This window comes from Eleutherodactylus coqui, chromosome 6 (genome assembly GCF_035609145.1).
Source record: "Eleutherodactylus coqui strain aEleCoq1 chromosome 6, aEleCoq1.hap1, whole genome shotgun sequence".
Lineage (NCBI taxonomy): Eukaryota > Metazoa > Chordata > Amphibia > Anura > Eleutherodactylidae > Eleutherodactylus > Eleutherodactylus coqui.
Window position 1 is genome coordinate 132534189 of NC_089842.1, and position 25861 is coordinate 132560049.

The window sequence follows — 25861 nt, forward strand, 5'->3', positions numbered from 1 at the left end:
TTTGCCGCATTTGCTTGTAGTCTTCAGCCAGTGCTTTCTAGTGAGGGGGTTCAAAAATCCTGCCTCCAGGAAGCGCTGGCTCTGATTGGCTTAGCCGCAGCGCTCGAGAACCAATCAGAGCCAGCGCTTCCTGAAGGCGGGATTTTTTAACCCCCTCACCAGGAAGCAATGGCTGAAGACTACAAGCAAGTGCGGCATAGCTCCTGGAGGAGAGGTGTGGGGGAAGGAACAGCCTAGCCTCTGTTAGGTAATATATTGTGTTTTTTTTTTTTTTGTTTTTTTTTTTAATGTAGCTATGGCTTATTTTAGGGACAAATAGTAGGACTTCCTACTGTAAAAGTCGCATCACACCACACGAAAATAGCGATTTTGTGCAATGCAACACAAAGGAAGGCTCCATAGGGAAACATGGGCTACAAAACATAGCAAATCGCTGTAATATTCAGCATGCCACAATCTTTTTTTCTCACAATGTCGCAGGCTACAAAACTTCCCTAATGTGAAGGAACCCATTGGAAAGCCTGGGCTTCACATACATGCAATATGTAGCACTGTCGCATCGCCTAATAGTTGCCTTCTACATTGTGACATCAGTAATGGTGAACGCTTCCGGTAGCTCTGGGGAAGAAGCTCGGGGCTTCTTAGAATCGTCTTCCAGCATGATGCCTGTTTTTTCTGGGGTGGCTTAGGCTGGAGAAATTGTGTGAAATCGTCTCCGCTTGTAGAAGATCTTCTGGACAACGGAAGGATTGATGACCATCGTCTGGTGGCTTTATAAATCCCTCTCCAGATTCATCAGCATCTCGAATCTTCTAGGTTGTGTGTTAGCTTTGTGGATCCTGCAAAATAACACAACTCTTTATCTGTGTGATGACCAACATGGCACAACACGATGCATTTACACCCAATTCTAATTTTGGGTGTAAGGTAATAATAAATGCAGGGGTATACAGTATTTTTTCCATGTAGCTATGCATTTTTAATATATTATTGAAAAGTGAGTGTGTACTTTGTTTATACTGTGTGACTAAAAAGCAGATGGTGATCGGTCTACACATGCTAACAAGTCTTTAAAGGAGGGTACTTAATTTTTTTTACATGCCTGTATGCAATCTAGGGCCAGCTGTATGCTTAAGGATTAATATAAATGAAGCTTAACAGCAGCAGTTCATCCAGGACTTTAAAAAAAAGAAAAAAAAAAAACACAATGAAAAACTTCAGCACAAGACTTTGACGGTTGAACCCTCCTTCTCTTCTTCTTTCCCGTTCTGTAGATGATTGCAGCTGCTGTCATCTGGTTTATATTCTGTTAGACCAGTCTGTCTTTATTCTGGCTGGTTTCACACGCAACTTTTATAGCTGTGTTTTTTTGTTTTTTTTGGGGGGGGGGGGGGTGGGGGGGTTGAGCCAACGAAAAAATGGCTACAGCAGAAAAGAAGGACGTGCCCTTCCTTTATTTTTTTTTCAATTCTTTGAATCTACTTCTGACTTTGGTTTACTTTTCATGCAGTTTTTTGCGGTAAAGTTAAAAATAATGGAAGTACTTGTACTTCTTTCAGCTGGATCAGTTTCTGGCTATGGCTCAAAAAAAATATAATAGGTGCAGGAAACACTGCCACCAAAAATTTACAAGCTTCTTTTGGATGATGCCTGCAGTTTTTACAGCTTTTCTGTTGCTTTTTGTATTCACATGTGTTTCGTCTTTGGCATTTTCTTTCTCTTAGAGACAGCATGCTCTGGCACCAGTGTTTTTACATAGGTATTTGCAAAAATCGCCAGGCACTCAAACACGCAGTTAGCCTAGGTGCACACTTGCATAAAAAAAGTCTGTGTTCCTCAAAATTACATTTTTTTTTCATATATGACGTATATATTTTTGAATTTCTTTTGCTTCTATGTGCCATCCGTTTTTCACATTCTTAAAACAAAACCAAAAAAAAATGAACCAAGCCCATTTCTCTTTTATCTGCATATTTTTAAAAAAGTCACATTTTAGCAAAAAAGACTGCTTGAAACAAGCTTAAGACCAGTTTCACACGATATATACCCGTAATACTGATGAATGTGCCAACCTGATGGCAGGTTTACAGACCTGAACTCAGAGCATCATTATTAGGTTACATTCAAGCTGGTGAGAGTCTTGTACGGGTTTTGTGCATTGTGAGATGCACGAATAAGAGCTATACTCTTTTCAATGGACTTATGAGTGGGGTTTGTGTTTTGTTTTTTTTAAACTCTGCTTGCAGCCATGCTCAGAGGAAAACAAAAAGAAGAGGTGCAGCATGGTTTATCTTTTTCCAATGGGACCTTTAAAGATATTGCATGCTGGGCGATGTGAGGTCTCCCACTGAAATCAATGGGAAACACTTGTGATTCTCTAACACACATGCCTAAGAAGCACAATTTCACAGAAGTGCTGCAAGCCATTTTTCATTAAAAAACAACTTTCAAACGTTTTCTGCCTGAGAAAGGCTGGTACGATGAGCCAAAGCATCATAGCTGGGTGTATTTCCAGACTTGTGGTGACATACTGACATTTACTCTCCTATCTCTATGGTGCTACTGATGGATGACTATTGCATTAACAAAAGTGTGTTCTCTTAAGAGATATATTCCGCTCTCTTGGGATCCACTTGGCCTATAAGTAACAAGCATGGTGTACACATAGCCTATTCCGGCTCTCCTGCATACCTGTGTCAGTGGCGGTGGGCTGGTGGAGGACGAGGCTTGCTTTTAATTGTCTTACACTTGGGAATATGTCGTTCAGCGGCACCTGGAGCAAAGCGCCGGCTGCACTCAGGACAAGTCACGTAACCTGGATTCTCCTTTGGGGGTCGAGGAGGCCGATTAGATATTCTTCCCTCTCTGGCGATGTGGTCCTTCACTACACGAGCCTGAACATTTGTCCTCAAGGAAGCCTCATGTTTCTGAGGCCAGGAGTTGGTTCTCTCCTGCTGAAAATACACATGGGGATGAGGGGGTGAACAGTGAATGGAAGAGGAAGTATGGGTCCAGTAAGAATTCAAAGGTGATAGAGACTTAGGCTCCAAGGAGAGGAAGATGTGAGAGGTAAGAAGAAGTAAAGGGAAAGATATAGAAATTAAAAAGCTGAGGAGGCTAGAGGAAGGTGCAAGAGGCTAAAGGGAGAACAGAGGGAGGTAAGAAGATTAAAGGGGTTTTCCAGGCAGTGCCAGCATACACAGGCTTGGAACAGCAGTCATGGATTTCAATGAGAGCTACTCCTCCAATTACAAGGGTGGGAGCAATGGCTTCCATTCCAACCCTTGTGTATTTCGGCTGTGAGATCAGGCACTGCCTGGAAAATTTCTTTAAGGAGATAAGAGTAGAGAAAGATAGAGGGTGAGATGAGGATGGAGGAAGGCGCAGGAAATGAGGGGAGAACAGAGGAAACTAGTAGATAAGAGGCTATGGTTAGAAAAGAGGAAGCTCCAGCAGGTAAGAGCTTTGAGTGGAGCTCAGAGGAAAGTTAAAGGGAACCTGTCCCCAGGTATAAGCACCATAAATAAGTTATGATGCTCATTCAGCAGGTTCCCTGGAGTCCGGGTCAGTCACTGCACGCTCTGCACATGCACTCCCTTAGCAATCAATGGGAGTGGGAGCTGTATCTGCAATTGGAGGGACCCTGCCATATGAGCACCATAACGTAGTTTGTGGTGCTCATACCTGGTGACCGGTTCCCTTTAAAAAGATAAAAGGCTTAGAAGGACACAAAAAATGACTCTGTAGGTAAGAAGCTGAAAAGAGATCGGGAATGTGCAGCAGGGAGGAAGATATACAGGTGGTAGGAAGAGTATAGAGGAGGAGGACAGGAAGTTGAAGGAGATAAGTAGAGTAGAGAAGGGGAGGGCAGAGGAAGGAGCAGCAGAGGACAATGGAAGAGTCTGAGGCCACTCACACATGGGTTCAGTTAAACGCTGCTCAAAACCGCTGCATTTTACTGCGATTCCGAGCTCGTTATGGTGTTTTGACAGTGCTTTTTAACACACCCCATCAGTGTGAGATGCGTTAAAAATGCAAAACAATAGAACAGACAGCGCTTAAAAATCATGGTCTTAGAAACACTGCATTCGAGCGCAGGCTCCAATAAAGTCAATAGTAGCGTTGTACCGCAATCAGCGCAGCGCTCGGGACGCCGCGCTAATCGAGGTAAAAAGCGTCCGGTGTGAGAGCGGCCCAAGACTTCCCAGACAATACTTTATAGGAAAATTGTATGACAAGAAATAGCTTTTCCTAAAAGTCAAGAATATTGAAACCAGACAGACTGGGAAAACTTTTATGTGTACGTCTGCTTTTACATGAGCATAATCTGGGCACGGTTTTGGAGCCATATTATAGTCAAAAATTTAATTCTGACTTAGATCATTATCAGTGTGGTTCAAAGGGGATTTGCTCTCGTATTAGACTCATGTAAAACTGGCCTTTGGAGGAATAAAATGTAAGAGAAGTATTGCAGACCTGGGAGGCTGGGGGCAGTTGATTCCCTTTTTTGTTCAGATATTGTTCTAAATCTGTTCCCTTGGCCCGGGCCTTGGAGGAGTCAAACACTTTCCTTTTGGAACTGTGCATCTTCTCACACACGGCTTGGTGCTTCTGCAGACGTTGCTCCATAAAACGTCGCCCACACAACTGACAGGGGGCCAGTTGCTGTCCTTCGCTATGAGAGAGGTTTCCATTATCAAAGTCCTCAGATGATGGAGGTTCACTGTTCTGTACCCCTGGAGTTTCCAGTCTCATCTGTTTAAATGAGTCTACAACACACGTGAGAGGAGAACACTGTAAGACAGGATGGACAGTGTCCCTGGTTCCTCCATATTGCTGATGGGCCTTATCCATAAAGAGGGGGCTGTACTTCCTGGCCTTCAATTTGCCCCCACTGTACGGGTCTATGGAGAGGGGACAGTCCTTCCCAGTCTTCACACTGCCTTCATCACCATGGTCTATGGAGAGGAGAGCAGCCTTCACTCTGCCCTTGCTGTATTTGTCTATGGAGAGTGGACTCTCCTTCCCAGTCTTCACATTGCCTTCATTACACCGGTCTATGGAAAGGAGAGTAGCCTTCACTCTGCCCTTGCTGTATGGCTCTATGGAGAGGGGACAGTCCTTCCCAGTCTTCACATTGCCCCTGTGGTCTCCTTCCTCCAGTTTGAGTCTTCTGGGCCTCGTCCTAGTATCATGGATCTCTCTGGCTTTTCTTTCTTCCTGTTCTGCCTCCTCCTTTTCCTTCTGGATGCGCCGCAGCTCTTCCTCGGTCCTGCGTAGCTTTTCCCGGAGTAGCACTTCTTTCCTGTGGATCTCTGCCTCCAGACTCATCTCTCTTTTCTCCAGCTCCTGCCATTGGTCGGTTCGGCTTGGTCCTGACTTGGAGCGGGGATAAGGCGGCGAGCGTTTGATGCCTTCAGTATTAGCTGATGGAGAGCGGTGGACTGTGGCTTCACTGCGGGGATAAACAGGCTTGAGGGGGTGCGCCCGGTCCACACCTTCTGTTCTTTTGGCCACGGTCCAGTTGGAGGCCCACGCCTTCTCCTCCGGAGGGTGCAGGGTTCTGTAGCCATTGATCCGCTGGGAGATGCGCCCCTGCTGTTGTGTCAGCAGCTGTAGCATCTTCTGCTCCTTCTTCAGGAGAGCCCGATCCTGGTAGTCATTCTTCAGCATCTCCAGTTTGGAGAGAACTCGGGGGCCTCGTTTTCCTCGCTGGAGGGGCAACAACTGACTCTCACTCAGCCCCTCAGTATAGGAAGCCATGAGATCATTCTGGAAGGAAGGGACAGATGAAAGTCGCTATTTTATATAGCACTTAACTTTGTAGGACGGGTAAAGAAAGAATCAAACCCCACAGGACGCGATCCGGGCACCACACACCCTAATGCACGGACGGGCGGGGGACTGTAACCCCAGCACTCACCTGCTCTTGGTTTCAGCGCTGTTGTGCTGGTTGCTAGGAAACCGCAGCCGGTGATGTCACTGATTGGCTGGGCGTGATGGCGTCATCACTCTGCGTCTCTGAGCCGGGCCTGTTGTCATAGGGACGGGTGGAGCCTGCAAAGCGGCGGGTGAGTATCGGTAACCACGTTTGTATAGTATTGTAACAATGGGGGAGATGCCGCCGTCGTATATCTAGTATAATGTGCCCTGCTGCTCCCCGTAGTAAGAGAGGACCTATATTATAGGGGGCAGTAATGAGCGGCAGAGAGCAGCTGCATCAGTAAGGCTGCAGGCAGAGAAATGCCTCCTGCTTTCACGATGTGGCCTTCCAGGCTGTAATAAGGATCTCACAGATCGGCCGAATTTGGCCAGAATGTTCTGCACCAAAATACACATTATTTAGAGCAGATTTTGATGCGTAATTGAAAATAGTTTAATTCTACATCCAGATCCGCATTGAGGCTGCGTTCACACGAACGGAAAACGCTGCCGCAAATTCCTCATCCAAAACAGTCAAAGTCTGCAGCATTGGTATCAGTTACAGCGCTGCCATCACAATGCTTGTCAGCAGCCCGCCCCGACGCCCTCTAGTAAGTGCCAAGCTGTTGGTCAGATGATGCGGAAGTGGCATTGCCTGACCAGCCGCTAGGCGCTGACTATACGGTGCCACAGCATTTTAAACGCTGTGCTAATCGCAGTAAAAAACGGGCAGTGTGAGAGCGGCTGCATTGTTGGCATCAGGACATGCCTATTGGCACAACCTAATAATGCGGGTTAGCAATCGTCCCCAAGACTTTGTGTGACATGAGCACACGGGCTCGTCTACGCTGGCGTTAACCTCACTTATGCATTTCGGTTTCCTTGTTCCGTTTGAAGAGCAGAGAAGTGAAAATAAAAACGGGATTAAATGGTTCCGTTTTGTTCCCCATTGATTTCAATGAGTTTTCATAAAAAATTGAAATATTTCCATTTAATTCCGTTTCATTTCCGTTTTTCAAATGAAACGGCGCAGTCAGCATGAGCGATGTGGGCAGCTCCTGAATACTGCTCTTATCATAAGTGCGGCGCTGCAGCCAAATGCAAACGGTTTCCAATAAATACCTTTTTTTTGCACATGAGAATGATTGGCTGCAATCCAGCCAACAAATTGTCAGTGGGGGTCATCCAAAAGAATGATCACTGCGGTAACGCAAAAGACTAAACTGGCCAAGCAGATAGCCAGTTTATGGAAAAAACATCAAAAACCACTAGACCTGTGCAGACTGCCATACACTTGTGTTGTTGGCTGACCACAGATGAACTTTTCAAAAGGGTGGATTATATCTTCGGCACCCGGAAGCATACCATCGCAAACTCATTTATGTAACATTATCAGGTGATGGTCAGCTAAAATCAGGCATTTTGGCTGATTTTTATCTATATTAGTCTAAGGGCTCGCACACACTTTTAATGCGAATGTCAATGGGACTTTCTAATGTTAAAAACGCGTTGCGTTTTTACCATTAGAACAGTCCTATTGACAGTTGGGTTAAAAAAAAACGCAACGTTAAACAACGCAAGTGGGTAGGAGCCCTAAGGGTACATTCACACAGGCAAGTGCAGTTTCTCAGACTGATATCACACTTGCCCGTGTGAATGCACTTTTAGGTGCATTCTACAATTGGGAATAAACAAATTGCAATGAATGCGTTCTTTTCACGTATGCATTCCGTCTATATTGAAATCAGACAGAACTTGCACGTGAGAATCGCCCATGTGAGTGCACCCTCAGACATGAAACAGAGAGCAGAGAAGAATCTGTACATGCATGAGTGGGAAATTGTAGTATTGCAGAATGGATGGAGGTGGGATTGTCGCACTGCAGCACGGACGAGCGTGTACAATTGCACCCTATCAGTACTTTCGCTGTTCTCCCAATGAAATAACGCTATCATTCTTCATAATCCGAACCTCCCACTTCTAACAGTTTTGTTGCGCTGCACCACTTCTTTGGAATGCGCTACTCCATGCAATCACATTAATTCCCAACATCCTCCTGCTTTCATTGGGAAAAGCCAATCATGTAATGTGTATGGGGGTCCTCCCAACTCTTATGGCCCCTTTACATGGGACAATTCTCGTTTGATCAAGCGCACAAATGAGTGACGTCACCATTAATTTGTTTTCAGTTGTTAGCGCTTGTGTAGAAAGTTTAGACAGGCAGATCATCATTGAGAATTGTTCACTGCCTGTTTAGTGCTTCACATCCCTATATGAACCACTGAGCGAGGAGCGTTCAGACGTAACCAGAAGTGAGCGAGCCGGCCATGATTTTTATGCTGGCTGAAACTGAATGACAAACTAAAAGCGCACGATGGCTCGTGTTCAGACATAACGATTATGGCGCACTTTCGTTCATTTCAGTGAATTTTGAGCAACAGTCGTTACATGTAAATTGGCCTTTACCCCAACAGCTGATGTTGGAGATAAGGATCAGCCCAATCCTTTGGTTCCTGGGGAGATACGCTGCTGCTGGGGGAGTCTACAAACGGCTTTCTCCACATACAGAACACGAGCGCACTCAGCTGAGAGTAATGTACATGGGGGCACTGGGCGGGATGGCTGTCAGCAATCCGATGTGTATGGCCAGCCTTATGGCGGTAACATGATGATCAAGGTCTATGGCATGTAGATTTCTCTAGATGAATTTTGGGAACAAAGCCAAAGATGATAGGCTAGTAATGGAAAGAAGGAGGTGATCAGAAACTGTTAAGCATAAATGGGAAATGTATAAATATATCAGGGGACAATACAGAGCTATTCCCCAATCAATTTATACTCGGGACTGTGACTGTAACAAGGGGGCATCCTCGACATCTAGAGGAAAGAAGGTTTCCGCACCGACATAGAAGGGAGTTCTTTACTGTAAGAGCAGTGAGACTATGGAACTCTATGCTTGAGAATGTGGTGAAGGAGAATTTGATGAAACAGTACAAGAGGGGCCTGGACGCCTTTCTTGAGTGATACAATATTGTGTTATAATCGTTAATAACTTTAGAAGGGTTGTGATTTCCAGATTGTTATCGTGAAGGACCTTTTTCCCTTAAATGGGGAAAATTGAATTCTACCTCATTGGCTTTTTTTTGCCTTCCTCTGGATCAACATTGGGGGTTAATAGGCTTAACTGGATGGACATATGTCTTTTTTAAGCATTACATACTATGTTACTATGGTACTTACTTTCTTCTCATTGCTTGTTGGAGTATTGCTGCTTTCTCTCCTTGTATTCTGTGATTGGTGGTACTTACTACTGTGTTTCCCCACTACTAAGACCTGCCCCCATAATATAGCCCTACCCTGATTTTCAAGGGGGAGGGGTAGGTGTGCTTGAAATATAAGACCTAGCTACACTAGATTATATATATTAAAAAAAAAGCAATACTCACCTAGCCGGCAGCATCTCGGTGCCTCGCACTGGTCCCCGGCACTGCGGTAGGCTGCCGTGTCTTCCACGCTGACAGCATTCTCTTCCTGGTAACAGGGCTTTGAATACCCCACCTCCAGCAAGCGAGTGCTGTGATTGGGTCACGAGCACCACTGGCTCACCCAATCAGCCGGCGCTCGATCATTCACAGCCATTCAGTGAATAACATCACTGAATGGCTGTGATTGGTTCATTGAGCGCCGTCTGATTGTCATCGCAGAAAGGTCGCATATTCCGCGTTATCACTAGGCAATGACGCAAGAAAAGCAGGTTAAAAATAAACTGTACTGCACATGACTCACAGCGAGCCGTGCAGACCATCTGCAGTACAGATTGAAGAAAAGAAAAACAGGTATGCACAGACCCCGCTGCTGCCAGGGCCGGATTCCGCTGTGGGATTACGCATGCGGAATCTGACCCGCCGATGTGCACGAGGCCTTACTTGCTCCCCTGAGCCAGAAGCATGGTGTGAGGAGGGTAAATTGCACAGTGAGGGATTTGTGAGACACGACTACTCAGGGGTTTTCTGCAGTTGAAGGAAGAAATCGGCGCAAAATATAGATTTATGAATCTGTCTAAAAAACAAATGAAAGCTGTGCTGTGATTCATTGCTATGAGCAACAAAGACTGTTTTTCTTTTTGTTAGCTTCATAAATCTCCCCTATAGTGCTTTGTAAGTTAATGTACAAGTCTTCCACATAGGGAAGTCCAGTCTGTGGAAAGTTTATAAGGGTTAATCACTTAGTTTAGGTGATACGCAAGGTGTATTGTAGCCTTATCAATCAGGTTATATACAATGTATCAGAAAAGAGTACAATGACAAACACCCAAGTGATGTTATTGTAGCAATGTAGTTTTGTTTGCTGTACTGCTTGTACAAAATTATCTTGAAAAAAAATTATTTTCTGCTGGCCTCTACTGACAGCCATAATGTTTTTTATTTTTTCTGTTGACATAGTTGTGTGAGAGCTTGTTTTTTGTGGGTCGTCTATTGGTACCATTTTAGAGTACATACGACTCTTTGATCAGTGTTTATTTCGCCTTTTCCTGGAGATGATGGGGCGGACCCCCCCCCCCCCCAAAAAAAAAGCACAATTCTGACGTTGTGTATTTTCTGCCGACGTTCACCCTGTGGGATAAATAATGCATTACTTTTCTAGATCGGCCTTTATTATCAAAATAGGAAGTGTTTTGTTGTTTTTTTTTGAAACTTTAATAACCTTTAATTTTTTTAAAACTGATTTTCACATTTATTTTGTAGTTCTCAATGCACGATGGTTTGATTGTGCCTGCAGTACGATGTAATGCCATAGTATTCCATTATATCCCAATCTGACAGGCAGTCTATCAAGACATTGGCGTGGTTTCATAGGCAATCTGCAATAGCAGCTCTGGGGGCTTTCAGAAGACCCCCGGCTGCCATGGCAACCAAACAGCACCCTGCAATCCCATTGGGTGGGGATGTTCTGAACCCCTGAGCGCTGATCAGGACTATCAGAAACAGCCGGCACCTGCCTTGTATAGAGAAGGATCGGCTCCCGATCCCCTATACAATCCCCAAACCTCCGTGATGTAACTGTATGTCCTGGAGTGTTAAGAGGTTAAATATTAGAAAAAAGGGTCTATCACTGGACCAAATTCTTTCACAATGCCATCCAGACCTATTAATTTGTCTATTTTAGCGTTTTTAAGGCTCCAATGAATTTCTTGCTCGGTTAAGCAGGTGACGTTTACCAGATACACTATAGTGAGTGTCTATCGCGTTACAATTGGAGGCCGCTATTAGACAGTGGAGTATAGCCATATGAGTGTGGAGCCTGGTGTCAATCTATTGTCTGCTCTTGTCCAATTTCCAGGTGACCTTTGTGTGTTTGCCTGTGCAGTCTGCTCCAACCTCCGGGATCATGACGGAGGGTGACACTCTTACCTGTCTGGATTATGAGGTGTTTGGGAAGGTCCAAGGTGTTTTCTTCCGCAAGTACACCCAGGTAATTGATGGGGCAGCAGCTATATTGTTGCCACCAGTGATGATCCCCGTCCTAGCTCTTGTTCTTATGGCGGTCCCATGTGTGACTGGGTGTTTGTGTTTCCCCTGTTGCAGGCAGAGGGGACTCGTCTGGGTCTGGTCGGATGGGTGCGGAATACAGAACAAGGAACGGTCAGCGGTCAGTTACAAGGTCCTGTAGCCAAAGTGCGAGAGATGCAGCAATGGCTACAGAAAACAGGGAGCCCAAAGTCTAGAATCACAGGGGCCCAATTCCACAATGAAAAGAAGATCCAGCAGCTGGAACATGGCAGCTTCCAGATCCGCAAGTGACAGGCTGTGCCTTCATGAGTTCTGTGTTTCCAGGATTCATAGATAGGACTGTAGGACTGTTCTGTTACTGGATAGGAAGCAACATGGTATAATAATCCTGAGGAAAAGAACTGGTGTTCCTTGATAAATGTCGGTCCCTACACTCTCTCTTCCCTCTCGCATGGCAAAACCCCCCTGAGCCCAAGAGAGAAATATTACATGCATGATCTAAGCAAATCAGTTGTGTCCCACTCAGGCAAAAAAGACTGGCCCAGATCCTGTTGATGACTACTTCCCCCGTGTATACCCCGTGTATAGTAGCTGCCAGCAATGTAGCACAGACACCTCCACTATGTACCACGTATGTGGTATTCATCCAGTACACTGTGTGTGACACTCATAGCCACTAGTCTGTCCATTAAAGTAATGTTCAGCATTTGGTGCTTTTCTTGTCTGCGCGTTGCCGGTGGAGAAACATCCCACAGTCACATGTATCTACAAAGAAGACATATTCATGGGTATAAATATTGCAATATAGAAGATGGGGTGATATACTGAGACCACACTATAGATGGCACAATATATGGCAGAGGGTAACCGTATATAGTGAGACCTCAGTTAGATATCACAGTATAGAGAGGGGATTCTATACTGAGCCCTGTGTATAGATCTCATAACATAGGGGAGGGGGTTATATACGGTGCCCTGTGTATAGATATCACAATATAGGGGATGGGGATATAGATTGACAACTTTTGCTACCAGAAGAATCCTTTGCATCTGTTGCAACTAACTGGGGGAAAAAAATTTAAAAAAGTGTTTTTACTGTGACTCCTTAGGCTGGTTCACATGGGTCGGATTTGCAGTAGAATTTCTGTGCGGACCCTCCTCCCACCTCTTCTCAAGGAGAGAGTGAATTCCGCACAGGAATACGCGATAAAACCCGCACCAAATTGTGCAGGTGTTAAGGCAGACATCCCGCTGCAAATCGGGCCCTGTGTGCCCTTAAAAGGGTTTTGTCATTAAGAAAAAAATTCTATACTCGCCTATTCTTTCACAGAAGGACTCTTTATGGCATCTTCTTCTGGCTGATCTTGTCCAGTCCCCCAGGTCACCTCACCGCACGCCGCCGGCTTGTTATTAAGCTTGCATTTCTCACATTCTTCTTCCTGCAGGTCAGTGAAGGTAGTGTTTACTGTCCAGGAAGGAATGCTGATCTATTGCAGAGACAGCATGCATTCGCAGTCTCTGCAATAGCTCGGCACTCCCTGTTAGGTTGTGAACTAGTGACGTAGCGTACATTGCTGGGCAGGAAGGAGACTGCCTTGAATGTACGTAACGTTGGAAGCAGAAGAATCAGCCAGCTGGAGGTGAGGTGACCCCCCCCCCCTTCCATGGGACTTCAGGAGAAGATGCTGTAAGTGGACTGCCTGGGGAGAAATAGGTAAGTATAGATTTTTTTTAAGGACAGGGCCCCCTCTTTTTTTTTTTTTTTTCTTCCTCACTTCCAAAAAAGTCATAACTTTTTTTAGTTTTCTGTTTACATAGGTTCATGAGAGCTTGTTTTTTTGTGGAATGAGTTATATTTTTCAATGCCACTATTTAATGTACCACATATCTCATTGAAAAACTTTTCAAAGTTTCACAGTAGAGTGAAATGGAAAAAAAACTGCAATTCCGCCATCTTTGGGGGAGGTCTTCTTTCTGCAGCATACACATTGCGGTAAAAATGGTGACCTTATTCTGTGTGACAGTACAATTTCAATGAAAATAAAAATTATTTTCTGCCACCACCTTCTGACAGCCATAATGTTTTATTTTTCCCTTGATATAGTTGTGTGAGGGCTTGTTTTTTTAGCAGGCATTCTGTAGTTTCTATTGGTACCATTTTGGAGTTTGTGTGATTTTATGATTGCTTTTTAGCAAAACATTATTGGGATGGCATGACTCAATTCTGGCATTTTAATTTTTACGATGACAATCACCATGTGGGATAAATAATGTGTTACTTTGATAGACTTTTATAAATACAAAATATGCTTTTATTTATTTTTTAATTGTTAAAATGGAAAAAGGGGGGTTTAAACTTTTACCTTTTTCCAATAATTAAAAAAATACTTATTTTTACATATATTTTAGTCGCCATAGAGGAATTAAACTTGGGATCGTTTGATCATTACATTATACCACATTTTCATATGTGATCTAGGAAGGTGTGCCACAAGCGATCACATCACGATTGTCCATTTAGGACCACAGAACAATAATCGGGGCATTTATATGCACTGATCATGGCTGTTGCAAGTGGGTGTCTGCTATCACAGACAGCCAGCACCCAAATTGTAAATGTACGCCCTGTGGTGTTATGGGTATGCGCACAGATCATGGAGAAAATGCGTGTGAAAATCCTGGATTTTGGTGCAAACGTTAACCATGGAATTCACTGCATGAATGAATTCTGCCGTGAAAATCTGTGCTATTTCCGCAACAAAAACAGCATGCTGCAAATTTACAAAAACCTGCATTTACACACACACCGCCGTTCTCAGTCAGAGGAGCAGATTGCATCCAATGGGAAGTTGAACTGTATATCGGGCACAGAAATTTAGTTCCAAGAGGGTATACTTATTGAGCCCATCTTCTAGGTGCTCGCCTTAAGGAGCGATGATGCCCCTCCCAACCCACATCATAGGCCTCTCAGTAGCCAAACCAGAAACCTACTGCATGCTGATGAGGGGCAAACACCTCGAAACAGCTGTCTGTGTATGGATTCTGGCTTGGGTTTTTTTCAATTTTTGCATCAATACAGTGTAAATAAACTTGTACAAAATCTATTACTAAGAAATCCAATCTAATGCAATATATTAACCCCTTAACGACTGCCCCATCGGGAAACTACGTCCTCAGAAAGTGGGCCTTAATCCTAGAGGACGTAGTTTTATGCATCCTCTTTGGATTAATGCCCACTTGCCTGAGGACGTGACAGCTCCATGCTGTCGGTGCCCGCAGGTAGCCGACAGCATGGAGCTGTCATCCTAGGATGCGGGCAGTCCCCCCCGGCATTGCGATCTAGCGCCGATCGCAAAAAAGTAAAGAAAACTGTCAAAAAAGTTAGTTCTTCAGCTGCCCTGCTGGATCGGCTCCACCAGGGCAGCTGAAATTACTTACCCGGCTTGTCGGCGGTGTCCCACGGAGATCTCGTCCTCCCGGACCCGCCGGCGGCCTTCTGCGCATGCGCGCCAGACTATGCCGTCACGCGCATGCGCAGAAGCCCGGGAGCCCCCGGCAAATTTAAAATCTCCTGGCTCTCGGCTCCTGAAGGTAGCCGGGAGCCAGGAGGTGTTACCGGGGACCGCTGTGAGCGGTCCCCGGGCCCGCGATCGCCGCTATCGATTAGATAGCGGCGATCGCGAAAAAGTTGAAAAAGTAAAAAAAAAGTAAGGTTTCACCTCCCCTCATGGATCGGATCCATGAGGGGAGGTGAAAATACTCACCCCCGGTCCTCTGCGATGTCCCGATGTCCCGGGACCCGAAATCCCCGTCTGCGCATGCGCGCCCGATGATTGACATCGGGCGCGTGCACAGAGGGGCTCGAGCCCCGGGAAATTCATAATCCCTCTGCTCTTGGCTGCCATGTGTAGCCAAGAGCAGAGGGATGTCACTGGGGACATGATCACTGTCATCCAATGGATGACAGTGATCATGTAAAGTTAAAAAAAAAAGTGCAAAAAGTTAAAAAATAAAAATAAAAAAAGGGGTAAAAAGTAAAAAAAAAAAGTGCAAAAAGTTAAATAAAAAAAGTTTAAAAAAGTTTAAAAAACTTGCGTTTCATCTCCCCCCACGGATCATATCCGTGAGGGAGGATGAAATGACGTACCTAAGGCCCGCGGATTTATCCGCGGACCTTACCCCAGCTTCTGCGCACGCGCCCGTCGCCAATATGGCAGGTGCATGCGCAAAAGCCGTGGTAATTTAAAATCTCCCTGCTCCTGGCTACAAAACTTAGCCGAGAGCCTGGAGATTTCACGGGGGGCCGCGGTGAGTGGTTCCTGATCACGTGTTCGCCGTTATCCAATGGATAATGGCGATCACGTAAAAGTAAAAAAAAGGTGAAGGTTCATCTCCCCTCACTGATGCGATCGGTGAGAGGAGATGAAACTTTTTGCCGGAGGCCTCCGTATTTGCGCCCCGACACAATCTTCTTCCGTGAACGTTCCCGGATTCTGCGCATGCGACCGCCGGCAAAACATCGGACACATGCGCAGGAGTCGGGGAGCCCAGGAAATTTAAAATCTCCTTGCTCCCAGCGACCAACGGTCGCCGAGAGCCTGGAGCAGTGATGGGTGGCCTCGTTGAGCGGTCCCCAGTCACGTGAAAAAAAGGTAGCGATCTACCTTAGGTCGGTCTCACATGACCGGATAGGAATTACGGATTCCGCATGCTTCTGATCCGCGGTAATACGCAGATCAATCGCATTGGATTACCCAATTCCGCTCACATTAGTGGGTCGGAATTGCGTAATCCACTCGCAGAAAAGAGAACGCAGCAGGTTCTATTTTACCGCGGATATCCGCAACATAGAGCCCATTGTGCTCCATGGTCGCGGATATACCCGCAGCCCATACGCAACTACCTTGTATATGGGCTGCGGGTACCCGCGTCATCGCTAAGCGACGGTGCGGAAAATACAAACAAAAAAAAAAAAATATACTGCGTATGACCGCCTGTGTGAGTAGGCAGTTATGCGCAGTACATTACGCAGCCGTACGCAGGGTCACAGCCGGGCTCACAGATGGGATCCGCTGCGGGCCTCCGCAAGCGGATTCCACCTACGGCTGTGTGAGCCCGGCGTTATTCAGACCGCTACCTGTAATACGTATTTTACAAGGAGTCCCAGGAACGTTCGCCTTCATGCAGTTCCAGGAGCAGCTTGTTGAGCGCCTTCTGTGTGAGACCGCCGCATCTCATTAAGCTTACGGAGACTCACAGAGCGCCACTTTTTACACCCCATACCCGCTACTGAGGTCAAGAAATACCCCCAAAAAGCATGAGAGGAGGGGGGATACACGGTTTTATAGCCCCATGTACCCATCCCAACCAGCCTCCGTAATTACCCTTGTCTTTGGAAATATTACACAGTTCACATTATTACTTTTATCTAAGATTTGGGTAACGCCGAAAAGGGCGGAGCGGTAGGGGTGGGTGTGTGTGTGTGTGTGTGGGGGGGGGGGATATTTTTTTAAGGTGTCAATTTTTATTCCGTACAAGTGGGCAATGGGGCCTGGAATGTATTCAGTTGTGCCCTGCAATCCAACGGGTGTTCCCTCCATTATAGGCCTAGCCATGTGTCCAGTAAGTAGATTGGGGCCACAATGGGTATGTTTCTGAACACGGGACAAACGGGGGTATCCATTTGGGGGTGAACGTCTTCATTCCTATGTAAACTGTACAAAAAAAACAGTTTTTAAATTGACAAAATTGCCAAAAAAATGAAAATCGTAATTTTTTCCTTCTGCTTTGCTTAGATTTATTCAAATACTGTGGGGTCACAATACGCAATACACCCCTAGATGAATTCATTAAGGGGTCTAGTTTTTAAAATGGGGTCATTTGTGGGCAGGGTTTTATCGTTTTGGACGCTCAATGGCTCTATAAGTGGGCAATGGGGCCTGGAATTTATACCGTTGTACCCTGAAATCCAACGGGTGCTCCATCCATTATAGGCCTAGCCATGTGTCCTTTAAGTAGATTAGGGTTACAAGGGTTATGGTTCTGAACACGGGACAAACGGGGGTATCCATTTTGGGGTGAAAGTCTTCATTCCTATGTGTGCTGTACAAAAAAAACTGTTTTTAAATTGATACAACTGCCGAAATAATGAAAATTGTAATTTTTCTCCTACTGCTTTGCTTAGATTTATTCAAAAATTGTAGTGTAAAAATACACAGTACACCCCTAGATAAATTCGTTAGGGGGTCTAGTTTTCAAAATGGGGTCATTTGTGGGGGCTCTCTGTCGTTTTGGCCGCTCAAGGGCTCTACAAGTAGGCAATGGGGCCTAAATCACCTTCATGCTAAATTTCTGTTCTGAAAGCCACCGATTACTCCTTTCATTTTGGGCCCCGTTGTGCATCCAGACAAAAGATTAGGGCCACAATAGGTATGTTTCTGAACACGGGACAAACTGGGGTATCTATTTTGGGGTGCAAGTCTTCATTCATATGTGTGCTGTACAAAAAAGCTGTTTTTAAAATTACAGAATTGACAAAAAAACGAAAATCACAATTTTTTCCTTTTGCTTGGCTTGAATTCATTCAAAAACTGTGGGGTCAAAATGGGCAGTACACCCCTAGATAAATTCGTTAAGGGGTCTAGTTTTCAAAATGGGGTCACTGGTGGGGGCTCTCTTTGGTTTTGGCCGCTCAAGAGCTCTACAAAAGTGCTATGGGGCCTAAAACGCCTTCAAGCAAAATTTATGTTCTGAAAGACACCGACTACTCCTTTCATTTTGGGTCCCGTTGTGCATCCAGACATAAGATTAGGGCCACAATGGGTATGTTTCTGAACACGGGAGAAACGGGGGTATCCATTTTGGGGTGTAAATCCTCATTTTCATGGGCTCTATAGAAAAAAAATATGTCTTTAAAATGACATATTTGCAAAAATATGAAATTTTATTTTTTCTCCTCTAAATTTAATTAATTCCTGAAAAAAACTGGTGGGGTCAAAATACTCATGACACCCCTCAGTGAATACATTAAGGGGTGTAGTTTTTAAAATGGGGTCATTTGAGGGGGTATCTATTATTCTGACACTTATGAGCCTTTGCAAACTTGGTTTGGTGCAGGAAAGCAAAGTGTTCCTCAAAATGCTGAAAAGTAATGTTAAATTTGTATGTCCTCTAAATGGTTAAAAAAAACACAAAAGTTTTTCAAGTGTGCATTCAGAATAAAGTAAACAGATGGAAATATATATCTTATCAAAAATTTGTACAGTATGTTTGGACATATTTGAGCTATTACGGTTCAAAATGTGAAAAAATGACAATTTTTTCAAACTTTTTCCAATATTGGTACTTTTAATAAATATACACAAATTATATCGGTCTCGTTTTACAACCTAAATGAAGTACAACATGTGGCGAAAAAACAATGTCAGAATCACTTGGATATGTAAAGCCTTTATGGAGTTATGCTACGTTGAACGACGCATGTCAGATTTCCAAAATTTGGCTCCGTCACTAAGGCGCAAACAGGCTTCGTCACTAAGGGGTTAAATTAAAATATTGTAAATTGGGATACCTTTTGACCATATACATTGAGAAAACGTACCATGAACAGAACAGGAAAATAAAAGCAGGAGGAATTTGAGTGCTAATCAACTATTCAGATGGGAAAAAATTCATGTCTAGGTTCATGACATAGAATGTTATTTTCTGTGCCATAAGGCCCGCTAAAGTTCTGTCTAGAACTGGTTTTGCATCCGATAAGTACCTGACACCATTGGGGATGGTCTCATCCCGGGAATTTGTGGAGCAAGGAGTTCCACCATATATAAAGGCAGAAGTCCTACCCTGTCTAGAGTGAGATTCTGACTTGGTTTTCAATTCCCAGTCGTTGTTACAAGGCTTGTATAAATAGTCTAACAATGACCTGCAGAAATACTGCCTTCTAATAGGTGGCGCTGCAGAGGTATTGTTCCATCTTCGTTATTTGCATATTTCCCAGAGGAGCATGGATGGTCTTACAAGTCTTATGACTTACCTTCTAGGTGTCTTCTAAGGCCTTCCTTATACAGGTGTTTGCAAAAACGCTGCGTTTACTGCATTTTCAGAAGCATTGGAATGCGTTTTGAGAGCATTTTGGCTGCGTTTTGAGCACAGCTGAAAATCTGGAAACTTTTTTTTCAGACTTGCTGGCACAACAACCTGCGTTTCACGCTATAAAAACGCAGTACAAAGTTGTGCCGTGTTTTCAGCAGTGGTGAAAACGCAGCCCATTCATTTTAATGGGAGACACAGCTGAAAACGGCCAAGAATAAAACATGCAACGCTTTCAAAATGCAGCGTTGGAAACGCGTTTGAAGCCTTGTGTGAACAGCCTCATTGAAATAAATGGGAGCGTTATACAGCGTTTAGCGCAGCACTGAAAACACAGCGCTAAACGCTGCACAAATACACCTGTGTAAGGAAGGCCTTAAGAAAAATAATACCTTTCCCGACCTACTTTTCTACAATAACACTTGAAAAAAATTATTCTATTTGCATTGCGACATACCAAGACCCCTAACATTTTTATTTTTCTGCCAGCGGAGCTATGTGAGGTGATGTTTCTTGCCGGATGATTCGTAATTTCCATTATTATCATTTTGGGCTACATGCGACATTATTAATTATTTACGCTGCGGAATATGTTGGCGCAATGAAAATAAGGATTATTATTAATTATTGGGGTCAATGCATTTTTTGGGAGTCTGATGCAATTGTTTGATCACTAGTATACACCGCTCACCAAAATAATGCACATTATATTTTCATAGTACAGGTCATTATGAGGGCAGCAATACATAATGGTTTTTTTATTCTTCACATAAAAAAGAGGGTTTTGTAGGGAAAACAGTTTTTTTTTTAACTCTTTCCACATTTTTCTGCCTCTCAGAGGACTTGAAGATGCGATTGTTTGATCACTAGTATACTAAACTGCACTGCTTATGTAGTGCAGTGTAGTATACTTTTGACAGCCCTCCCAATAAACCCTGCCATAGTAAGTGTTTTATAGGCTAGCTTACATGAGGCTTTAATCAGGCCTCCGGTTGCCATTTCAACCCCATTGGCACCTCCCTCTGTAAACTGCTCACATGCTGTGAACAGTATTGACTGCAGCATGTAAGGAGTTAAACAGCCTGACTATGAGTAGACAGTCAAACCTCGGCTTTACGTGGTACAGAATGCCCATGCCGGCCTCAGAGTAGGCCGTCATGTTTTTGCAGTGACCTTACCTAAGGCTCCTTGGTGACCAGTCATAAGAGTTTTTACGGAAGTAACTAAGCAGCCACGGTCCATGTCCTCCCATTGCTCTCCCGAGTTTTGGCACGCTTGCTTGCAGTCCTCAGCCGCTGACAGAAGATCGCTTCCTGGTACTGGGATTCATAAATCCTGCCTCCAGGAAGCGATGGCTCTGATTGGTTCTCAAGTGCTGCCAGGTAACCAATGCAGCACTCGATGAAACAATGCAATGGCAGTGATTGGTTCTTAGAGCGCTACTCCGCTGATCAACACCCATCGCATTGTGGAGGTGGGATTTTTGAATTGGCTGAGCACCGTTCATCTCTGCATCTCCAGTGGCGATAGCGATGTCTGCTGAGTAGTGAGGAGAGGCTGCCGCCGGAGATGCCAATTGAAAAACCCCGCCTCTAAAATGCAATGGCTGTTGATTGGTTCTTAGAGCACTGCTCAGCCAATCAGAGCCATCACATTGTTTCATTGGACACTGCATTGATTGGCTGGCAGCACTCAAGAACCAGTTTCTCTCCTCCAAAAACGGAGCAGAACAAGTTCATGATGATTTTTAATGCCTGCATAAAATGAATGATGAACAAAAAGGAAACGATTTATGATTTATCGTTCTATCATTGGCAGCGTTCACACTGAAGATTATTGTTCATTTTTGCAAATTTACACGATTTTTTCTAACAGTAATTGTGTAAAACCGTGTAAAAAGCTCTTAACCATTAGTTTGCAAACTGTGTATGTGTGATTCTCTCCTCTATCTGCTCTGCTATCTATACATCAGTTAACATAAAATAAATGTTACTGTAGTATAAGGTGTGTGTATCTCATGTCTAATCACTATGTAATTATATTACTATTATACTTAGTGATGTCAGTAATGGGGCGGGGCTGTGACTACCTCTCAAACATGATATAAAGGCTGGTTGTCAGCAGTAATAGATGTTACTGTAGTATAAGATGTGTGGATCTCATGTCTGATCACTATGTAATTATATTACTATTATACTCAGTGATGTCAGTAACGGGGCGGGGCTGTGACTACCTCTCAGACACGATATACAGGCTGGTTGTCAGCAGTAATAGATGGAATAGATGTTACTGTAGTATAAGATGTGTGGATCTCATGTCTGATCACTATGTAATTATATTACTATAATACTCAGTGATGTCAGTAACAGGGGGCAGGGCTGTGACTACCTCTCAAACATGATATACAGGCTGGTTGTCAGCAGTAATAGATGTTACTGTAGTATAAGATGTGTGGATCTCATGTCTGATCACTATGTAATTATATTACTATTATACTCAGTGATGTCAGTAACAGGGGGCGGGGCTGTGACTACCTCTCAGACATGATATACAGGCTGGTTGTCAGCAGTAATAGATGGAATAGATGTTACTGTAGTATAAGATATGTGGATCTCATGTCTGATCACTATGTAATTATATTACTATTAAACTCAGTGATGTCAGTAACAGGGGGCGGGGCTGTGACTACCTCTCAGACATGATATACAGGCTGGTTGTCAGCAGTAATAGATGTTACTGTAGTATAAGATGTGTGGATCTCATGTCTGATCACTATGTAATGATATTACTATTATACCCAGTGATGTCAGTAGCAGGGGGAGGGGCTGTGACTACCTCTCAGACATGATATACAGGCTGGTAGTCAGCAGTAATAGATGTTACTGTAGTATAAGATGTGTGGATCTCATGTCTGATCACTATGTAATTATATTACTATTATACTCAGTGATGTCAGTAACAGGGGGCGGGGCTGGGACTACCTCTCAGACATGATATACAGGCTGGTTGTCAGCAGTAATAGATGGAATAGATGTTACTGTAGTATAAGATGTGTGGATCTCATGTCTGATCACTATGTAATTATATTACTATTATACTCAGTGATGTCAGTAACAGGGGGCGGGGCTGTGACTACCTCCCAGACATGATATACAGGCTGGTTGTCAGCAGTAATAGATGGAATAGATGTTACTGTAGTATAAGATGTGTGGATCTCATGTCTGATCACTATGTAATTATAATACTATTATACTCAGTGATGTTAGTAACAGGGGGCGGGGCTGTGACTACCTCTCAGACATGATATACAGGCTGGTTGTCAGCAGTAATAGATGTTACTGTAGTATAAGATGTGTGGATCTCATGTCTGATCACTATGTAATTATATTACCATTATCCTCAGTGATGTCAGTAACAGGGGGAGGGGCTGTGACTACCTCTCAGACATGATATACAGGCTGGTTGTCAGCACTAATAGATGTTACTGTAGTATAAGATGTGTGGATCTCATGTCTGATCACTATGTAATTATATTACTATTATACTCAGTGATGTCAGTAACAGGGGGCGGGGCTGTGACTACCTCTCAGACATGATACACAGGCTGGTTGTCAGCAGTAATAGATGGAACAGCTGTTAATGTAGTGTAAGGTGTGTGGATGGTGGTGATATATAGTGATGCACCTACTATCATTAGTCAGGGATGTAGAGGAAAGTTCTCACATTTTATGTATTGACTCTTCATCCTCCTTGCTCTACAGCTGAGAAAATCTGACCTCTGATAAAAGCTGACTGAACCTTTCCTTACCACATTCTCTCAATGATTCGTGCCTTGGCAGAAGACGTAAAGTGTCGTTTGCGCTCAGGGGTGGCCATTACATCGGTGGCGCAGTGTGTTGAAGAGCTTCTTCTAAATAGTGCAGATGCTGAGGCCACGTGTCTTGCAGTACGTGTTGACTTGGAAACCTTCAACGTGCAGGTGGTAGACAATGGCTGTGGATTGTGCTATGAAGATATGGAACGGGTGGGAATAAGGTATTTTACAAGCAAATGTCACTCTGTAAAGGACTTAGAAAATTTGAGGTTTTATGGCTTTCGTGGAGAAGCTATTGCAAGTATGGTCAGCGCAGCTAGCGTAGTAGAGATCTGCTCAAAGCACAAAGGTACAAATCAAACATTCAGTAGACTCTTCCGGAATGGAAAGCCCCATGACGTTGTGGAAGCAGAAAGCCCGCGACCAAGTGCTGGGACAACAATTACGATCTACAACCTGTTTTCCAATCTGCCCGTCCGTAGAAAATGTCTGGACCCAGTGCTGGAGCTGGAGAGAATCCGTCAGAGGGTGGAGGCCATCTCTTTAGTGAAGCCATCCATCTCTTTTTCCTTAAGAAATGATGCAGTTTGTTCTGTGCTGCTCCAGTTGCCCAAAACCAAGGACTCATGTTCTCGATTTTGCCAGATCTATGGACTATCCAGAAGTCAGAGCCTCAGGGAGGTGTGGCACATACACAGCGGGTACACAATGCATGGACTCATCAGTTGTGAGGGACACTACAACAGGACGATGCAGTTCTTGTATGTTAACAATCGACTTGTATTAAAAACCAAGTTACACAAACTCATTGACTTTATCGTTAGGAGAGAGAGCTCAATCTGCAGGTTGAGAAGCAGCTGCACCCGCTCTGCTGCTAATTATTATGGCATCTTTGTGGTTAACATTCAGTGTCCTATGTCGGAGTATGACATTTGCTTTCAGCCTGATAAGACATTGATAGAATTCCAGGACTGGGATAAGGTGATGCTGTGTGTGGAACAGGGGCTGAGGAGTTTTCTTAAGAAGGAAAACCTATATTTAGAGCCATCAAAAGATGATGTTGCTGAATTCAGCCAAAAACATCACTATAATTTATCATATGAAGCGGGTGACCAGCTGGTTCCCCCTCAGGATCCGGGCAGAGGCACCTCACATACCTCTGATTCAGTTAATCTGAGATCCAAGTCTGTACTTAGGAGTAATGTCGTCACAGAAGCGGGATCTCCAACACCTCCTCTGGGGGAACAGAATTATGAAGCAGTCCCTGAAAACCGTCAGTTGGCGTCCTTACCGACAGACGTCCCCGAGACACTCATCAAGTCATATGACTTTGTTTGTGATGAGGGAAAGAAAGTATCTGATGCACAAGAGATAACAGAGAGTCATGGTGGAAGCCTCCTCGCACCACCTGCCACCTCCACAATACACAAAACAGTAATGGTGCCCAACACTGTGTCCTGTGAAGAAACCATCAATAAAAATACCATTTCATCTGAACCCCAAAACCCTGCTAGCCATAGTACTGGATCTCAGCCTCTCCAGAGGGACATCCATAAACCTGCTGCTTGTAAGATTACTTTGATATCTCCAAAGACTCAATATTCGATGTCAAGTGAAAACCATAAATGTGGCGCAGAGCTCACACACATCCATCTGAGCGCAGCCACCAGCCTGGGGGGGACTCTAGACAGGTTTAGAAAACAGTATGGAAAGCGCTGCCTTGCAGCCAGAGATTGCCAAGAATCCCAACTCTGCAAACGCCCTGGGTATACTAAACTCACCTCTCTGAAGCATTGTGTTGGCACAGGCATGCCCACTTCAGCTAGCATCCAAGAAAACCAAGAACAGAGGTCAACAGTATTGACCACTAATCCAGAGAAGACCCCCGCAACGCTATCAGACTTTGTGGGTTTAAAGCAAAGCGAATCCCAGAATCCACAATGTACCCCGACATTAACAACAAAACTGTGCATGCTAAAAAACATGCAGGAGACTTCATCGGGTGGGGGGCATAACCTCACCCCGAGCACACCCCCAGTGTCCAATATTTGTGAAGATGGTGGCCTTCAATTTCCCTTTCAGCAGCAAGCAGCACTCGACCAAGGTGGCCAAACGTCTGAGAATTCTCCAGATGGATCCACGTCCCACAAATGGTTACAATGCTATGAAGAGTCTCTAGGTAAAAATGTCTTCATCAACACCACCACAGGGCTCAGCAGTTATAGCGCCCCCATTGTGGACAAGAAGGTTGCCTGCACCAAGGACCTCTCCAACATGGCAGTAAATGTAGTCTGCAGCAACGGTATGTATACAAGTACTGGGTGTGGATGTTATGCTTTAGCACGAACAAAAAATTTGGAAGAGTAGATTAAACTAACCTGAACCAAAACTAACAAGAAAAACATTTCAAAAAGTGTGAACGCTTCTTCAAACCAATGTAGAAAGGATGTGTGACTGAAGCATTTACGCCTCCCTCCCATTATGTGTCAAGGGGAACTTCTGGATGATTTCTGTTCTTATTATTCTA

The 25861-nt window shown here is 44.3% G+C and overlaps 2 protein-coding genes across 5 annotated transcripts in view; one reads left to right on the forward strand and one right to left on the reverse strand.

Moving 5' to 3' along the window:
- Nucleotides 1-226: 226 nt before the first annotated feature.
- ZC2HC1C (zinc finger C2HC-type containing 1C) lies at nucleotides 227-5968 on the reverse strand. 2 transcript variants are annotated; one of them, XM_066607666.1, is made up of 4 exons: nucleotides 5924-5968; nucleotides 4477-5772; nucleotides 2692-2951; nucleotides 227-839 (listed from the first exon to the last, which is right to left on the reverse strand). In XM_066607666.1, exons 2-3 carry the CDS (start codon nucleotides 5761-5763, stop codon nucleotides 2697-2699), a joined length of 1542 nt encoding a protein of 513 aa, XP_066463763.1. In that variant the 5' UTR covers nucleotides 5764-5772; nucleotides 5924-5968; the 3' UTR covers nucleotides 227-839; nucleotides 2692-2696. The 2 variants fall into 2 exon arrangements, with proteins under 2 accessions (XP_066463763.1, XP_066463762.1); XM_066607665.1 differs by having other exon boundaries at nucleotides 2692-2954.
- Nucleotides 5969-6000: 32 nt separating this feature from the next.
- The window catches only part of LOC136632637 (acylphosphatase-1-like), a 34933-nt gene continuing 15072 nt past the window's right edge, over nucleotides 6001-25861 (forward strand). For 2 of the 3 annotated variants that reach the window (XR_010793188.1, XM_066607667.1), the window contains exons 1-2: nucleotides 6001-6071; nucleotides 23282-25636. Coding sequence is in view for 2 of the 3 variants with exons in the window: in XM_066607667.1 (XP_066463764.1) it covers nucleotides 23341-25636 (2296 nt within the window). In the remaining variant the exon portion in view is untranslated. Of the gene's footprint in view, nucleotides 6072-11262; nucleotides 11395-11507; nucleotides 13496-23281; nucleotides 25637-25861 lie in introns of those variants that run through there. The other variant, XM_066607668.1, reaches the window with a different exon arrangement.

Coding starts and splice junctions, on each gene's coding strand:
- ZC2HC1C (XM_066607665.1), bottom strand. CDS start 5,763: ATGGCTTCCTATACTGAGGGGCTGAGTGAGAGTCAGTTGTTGCCCCTC. Junction 2,955..4,476: donor AACTGCCCCCAGCCTCCCAG/GTCTGCAATACT, acceptor GTGTATTTTCAG/CAGGAGAGAACCAACTCCTG.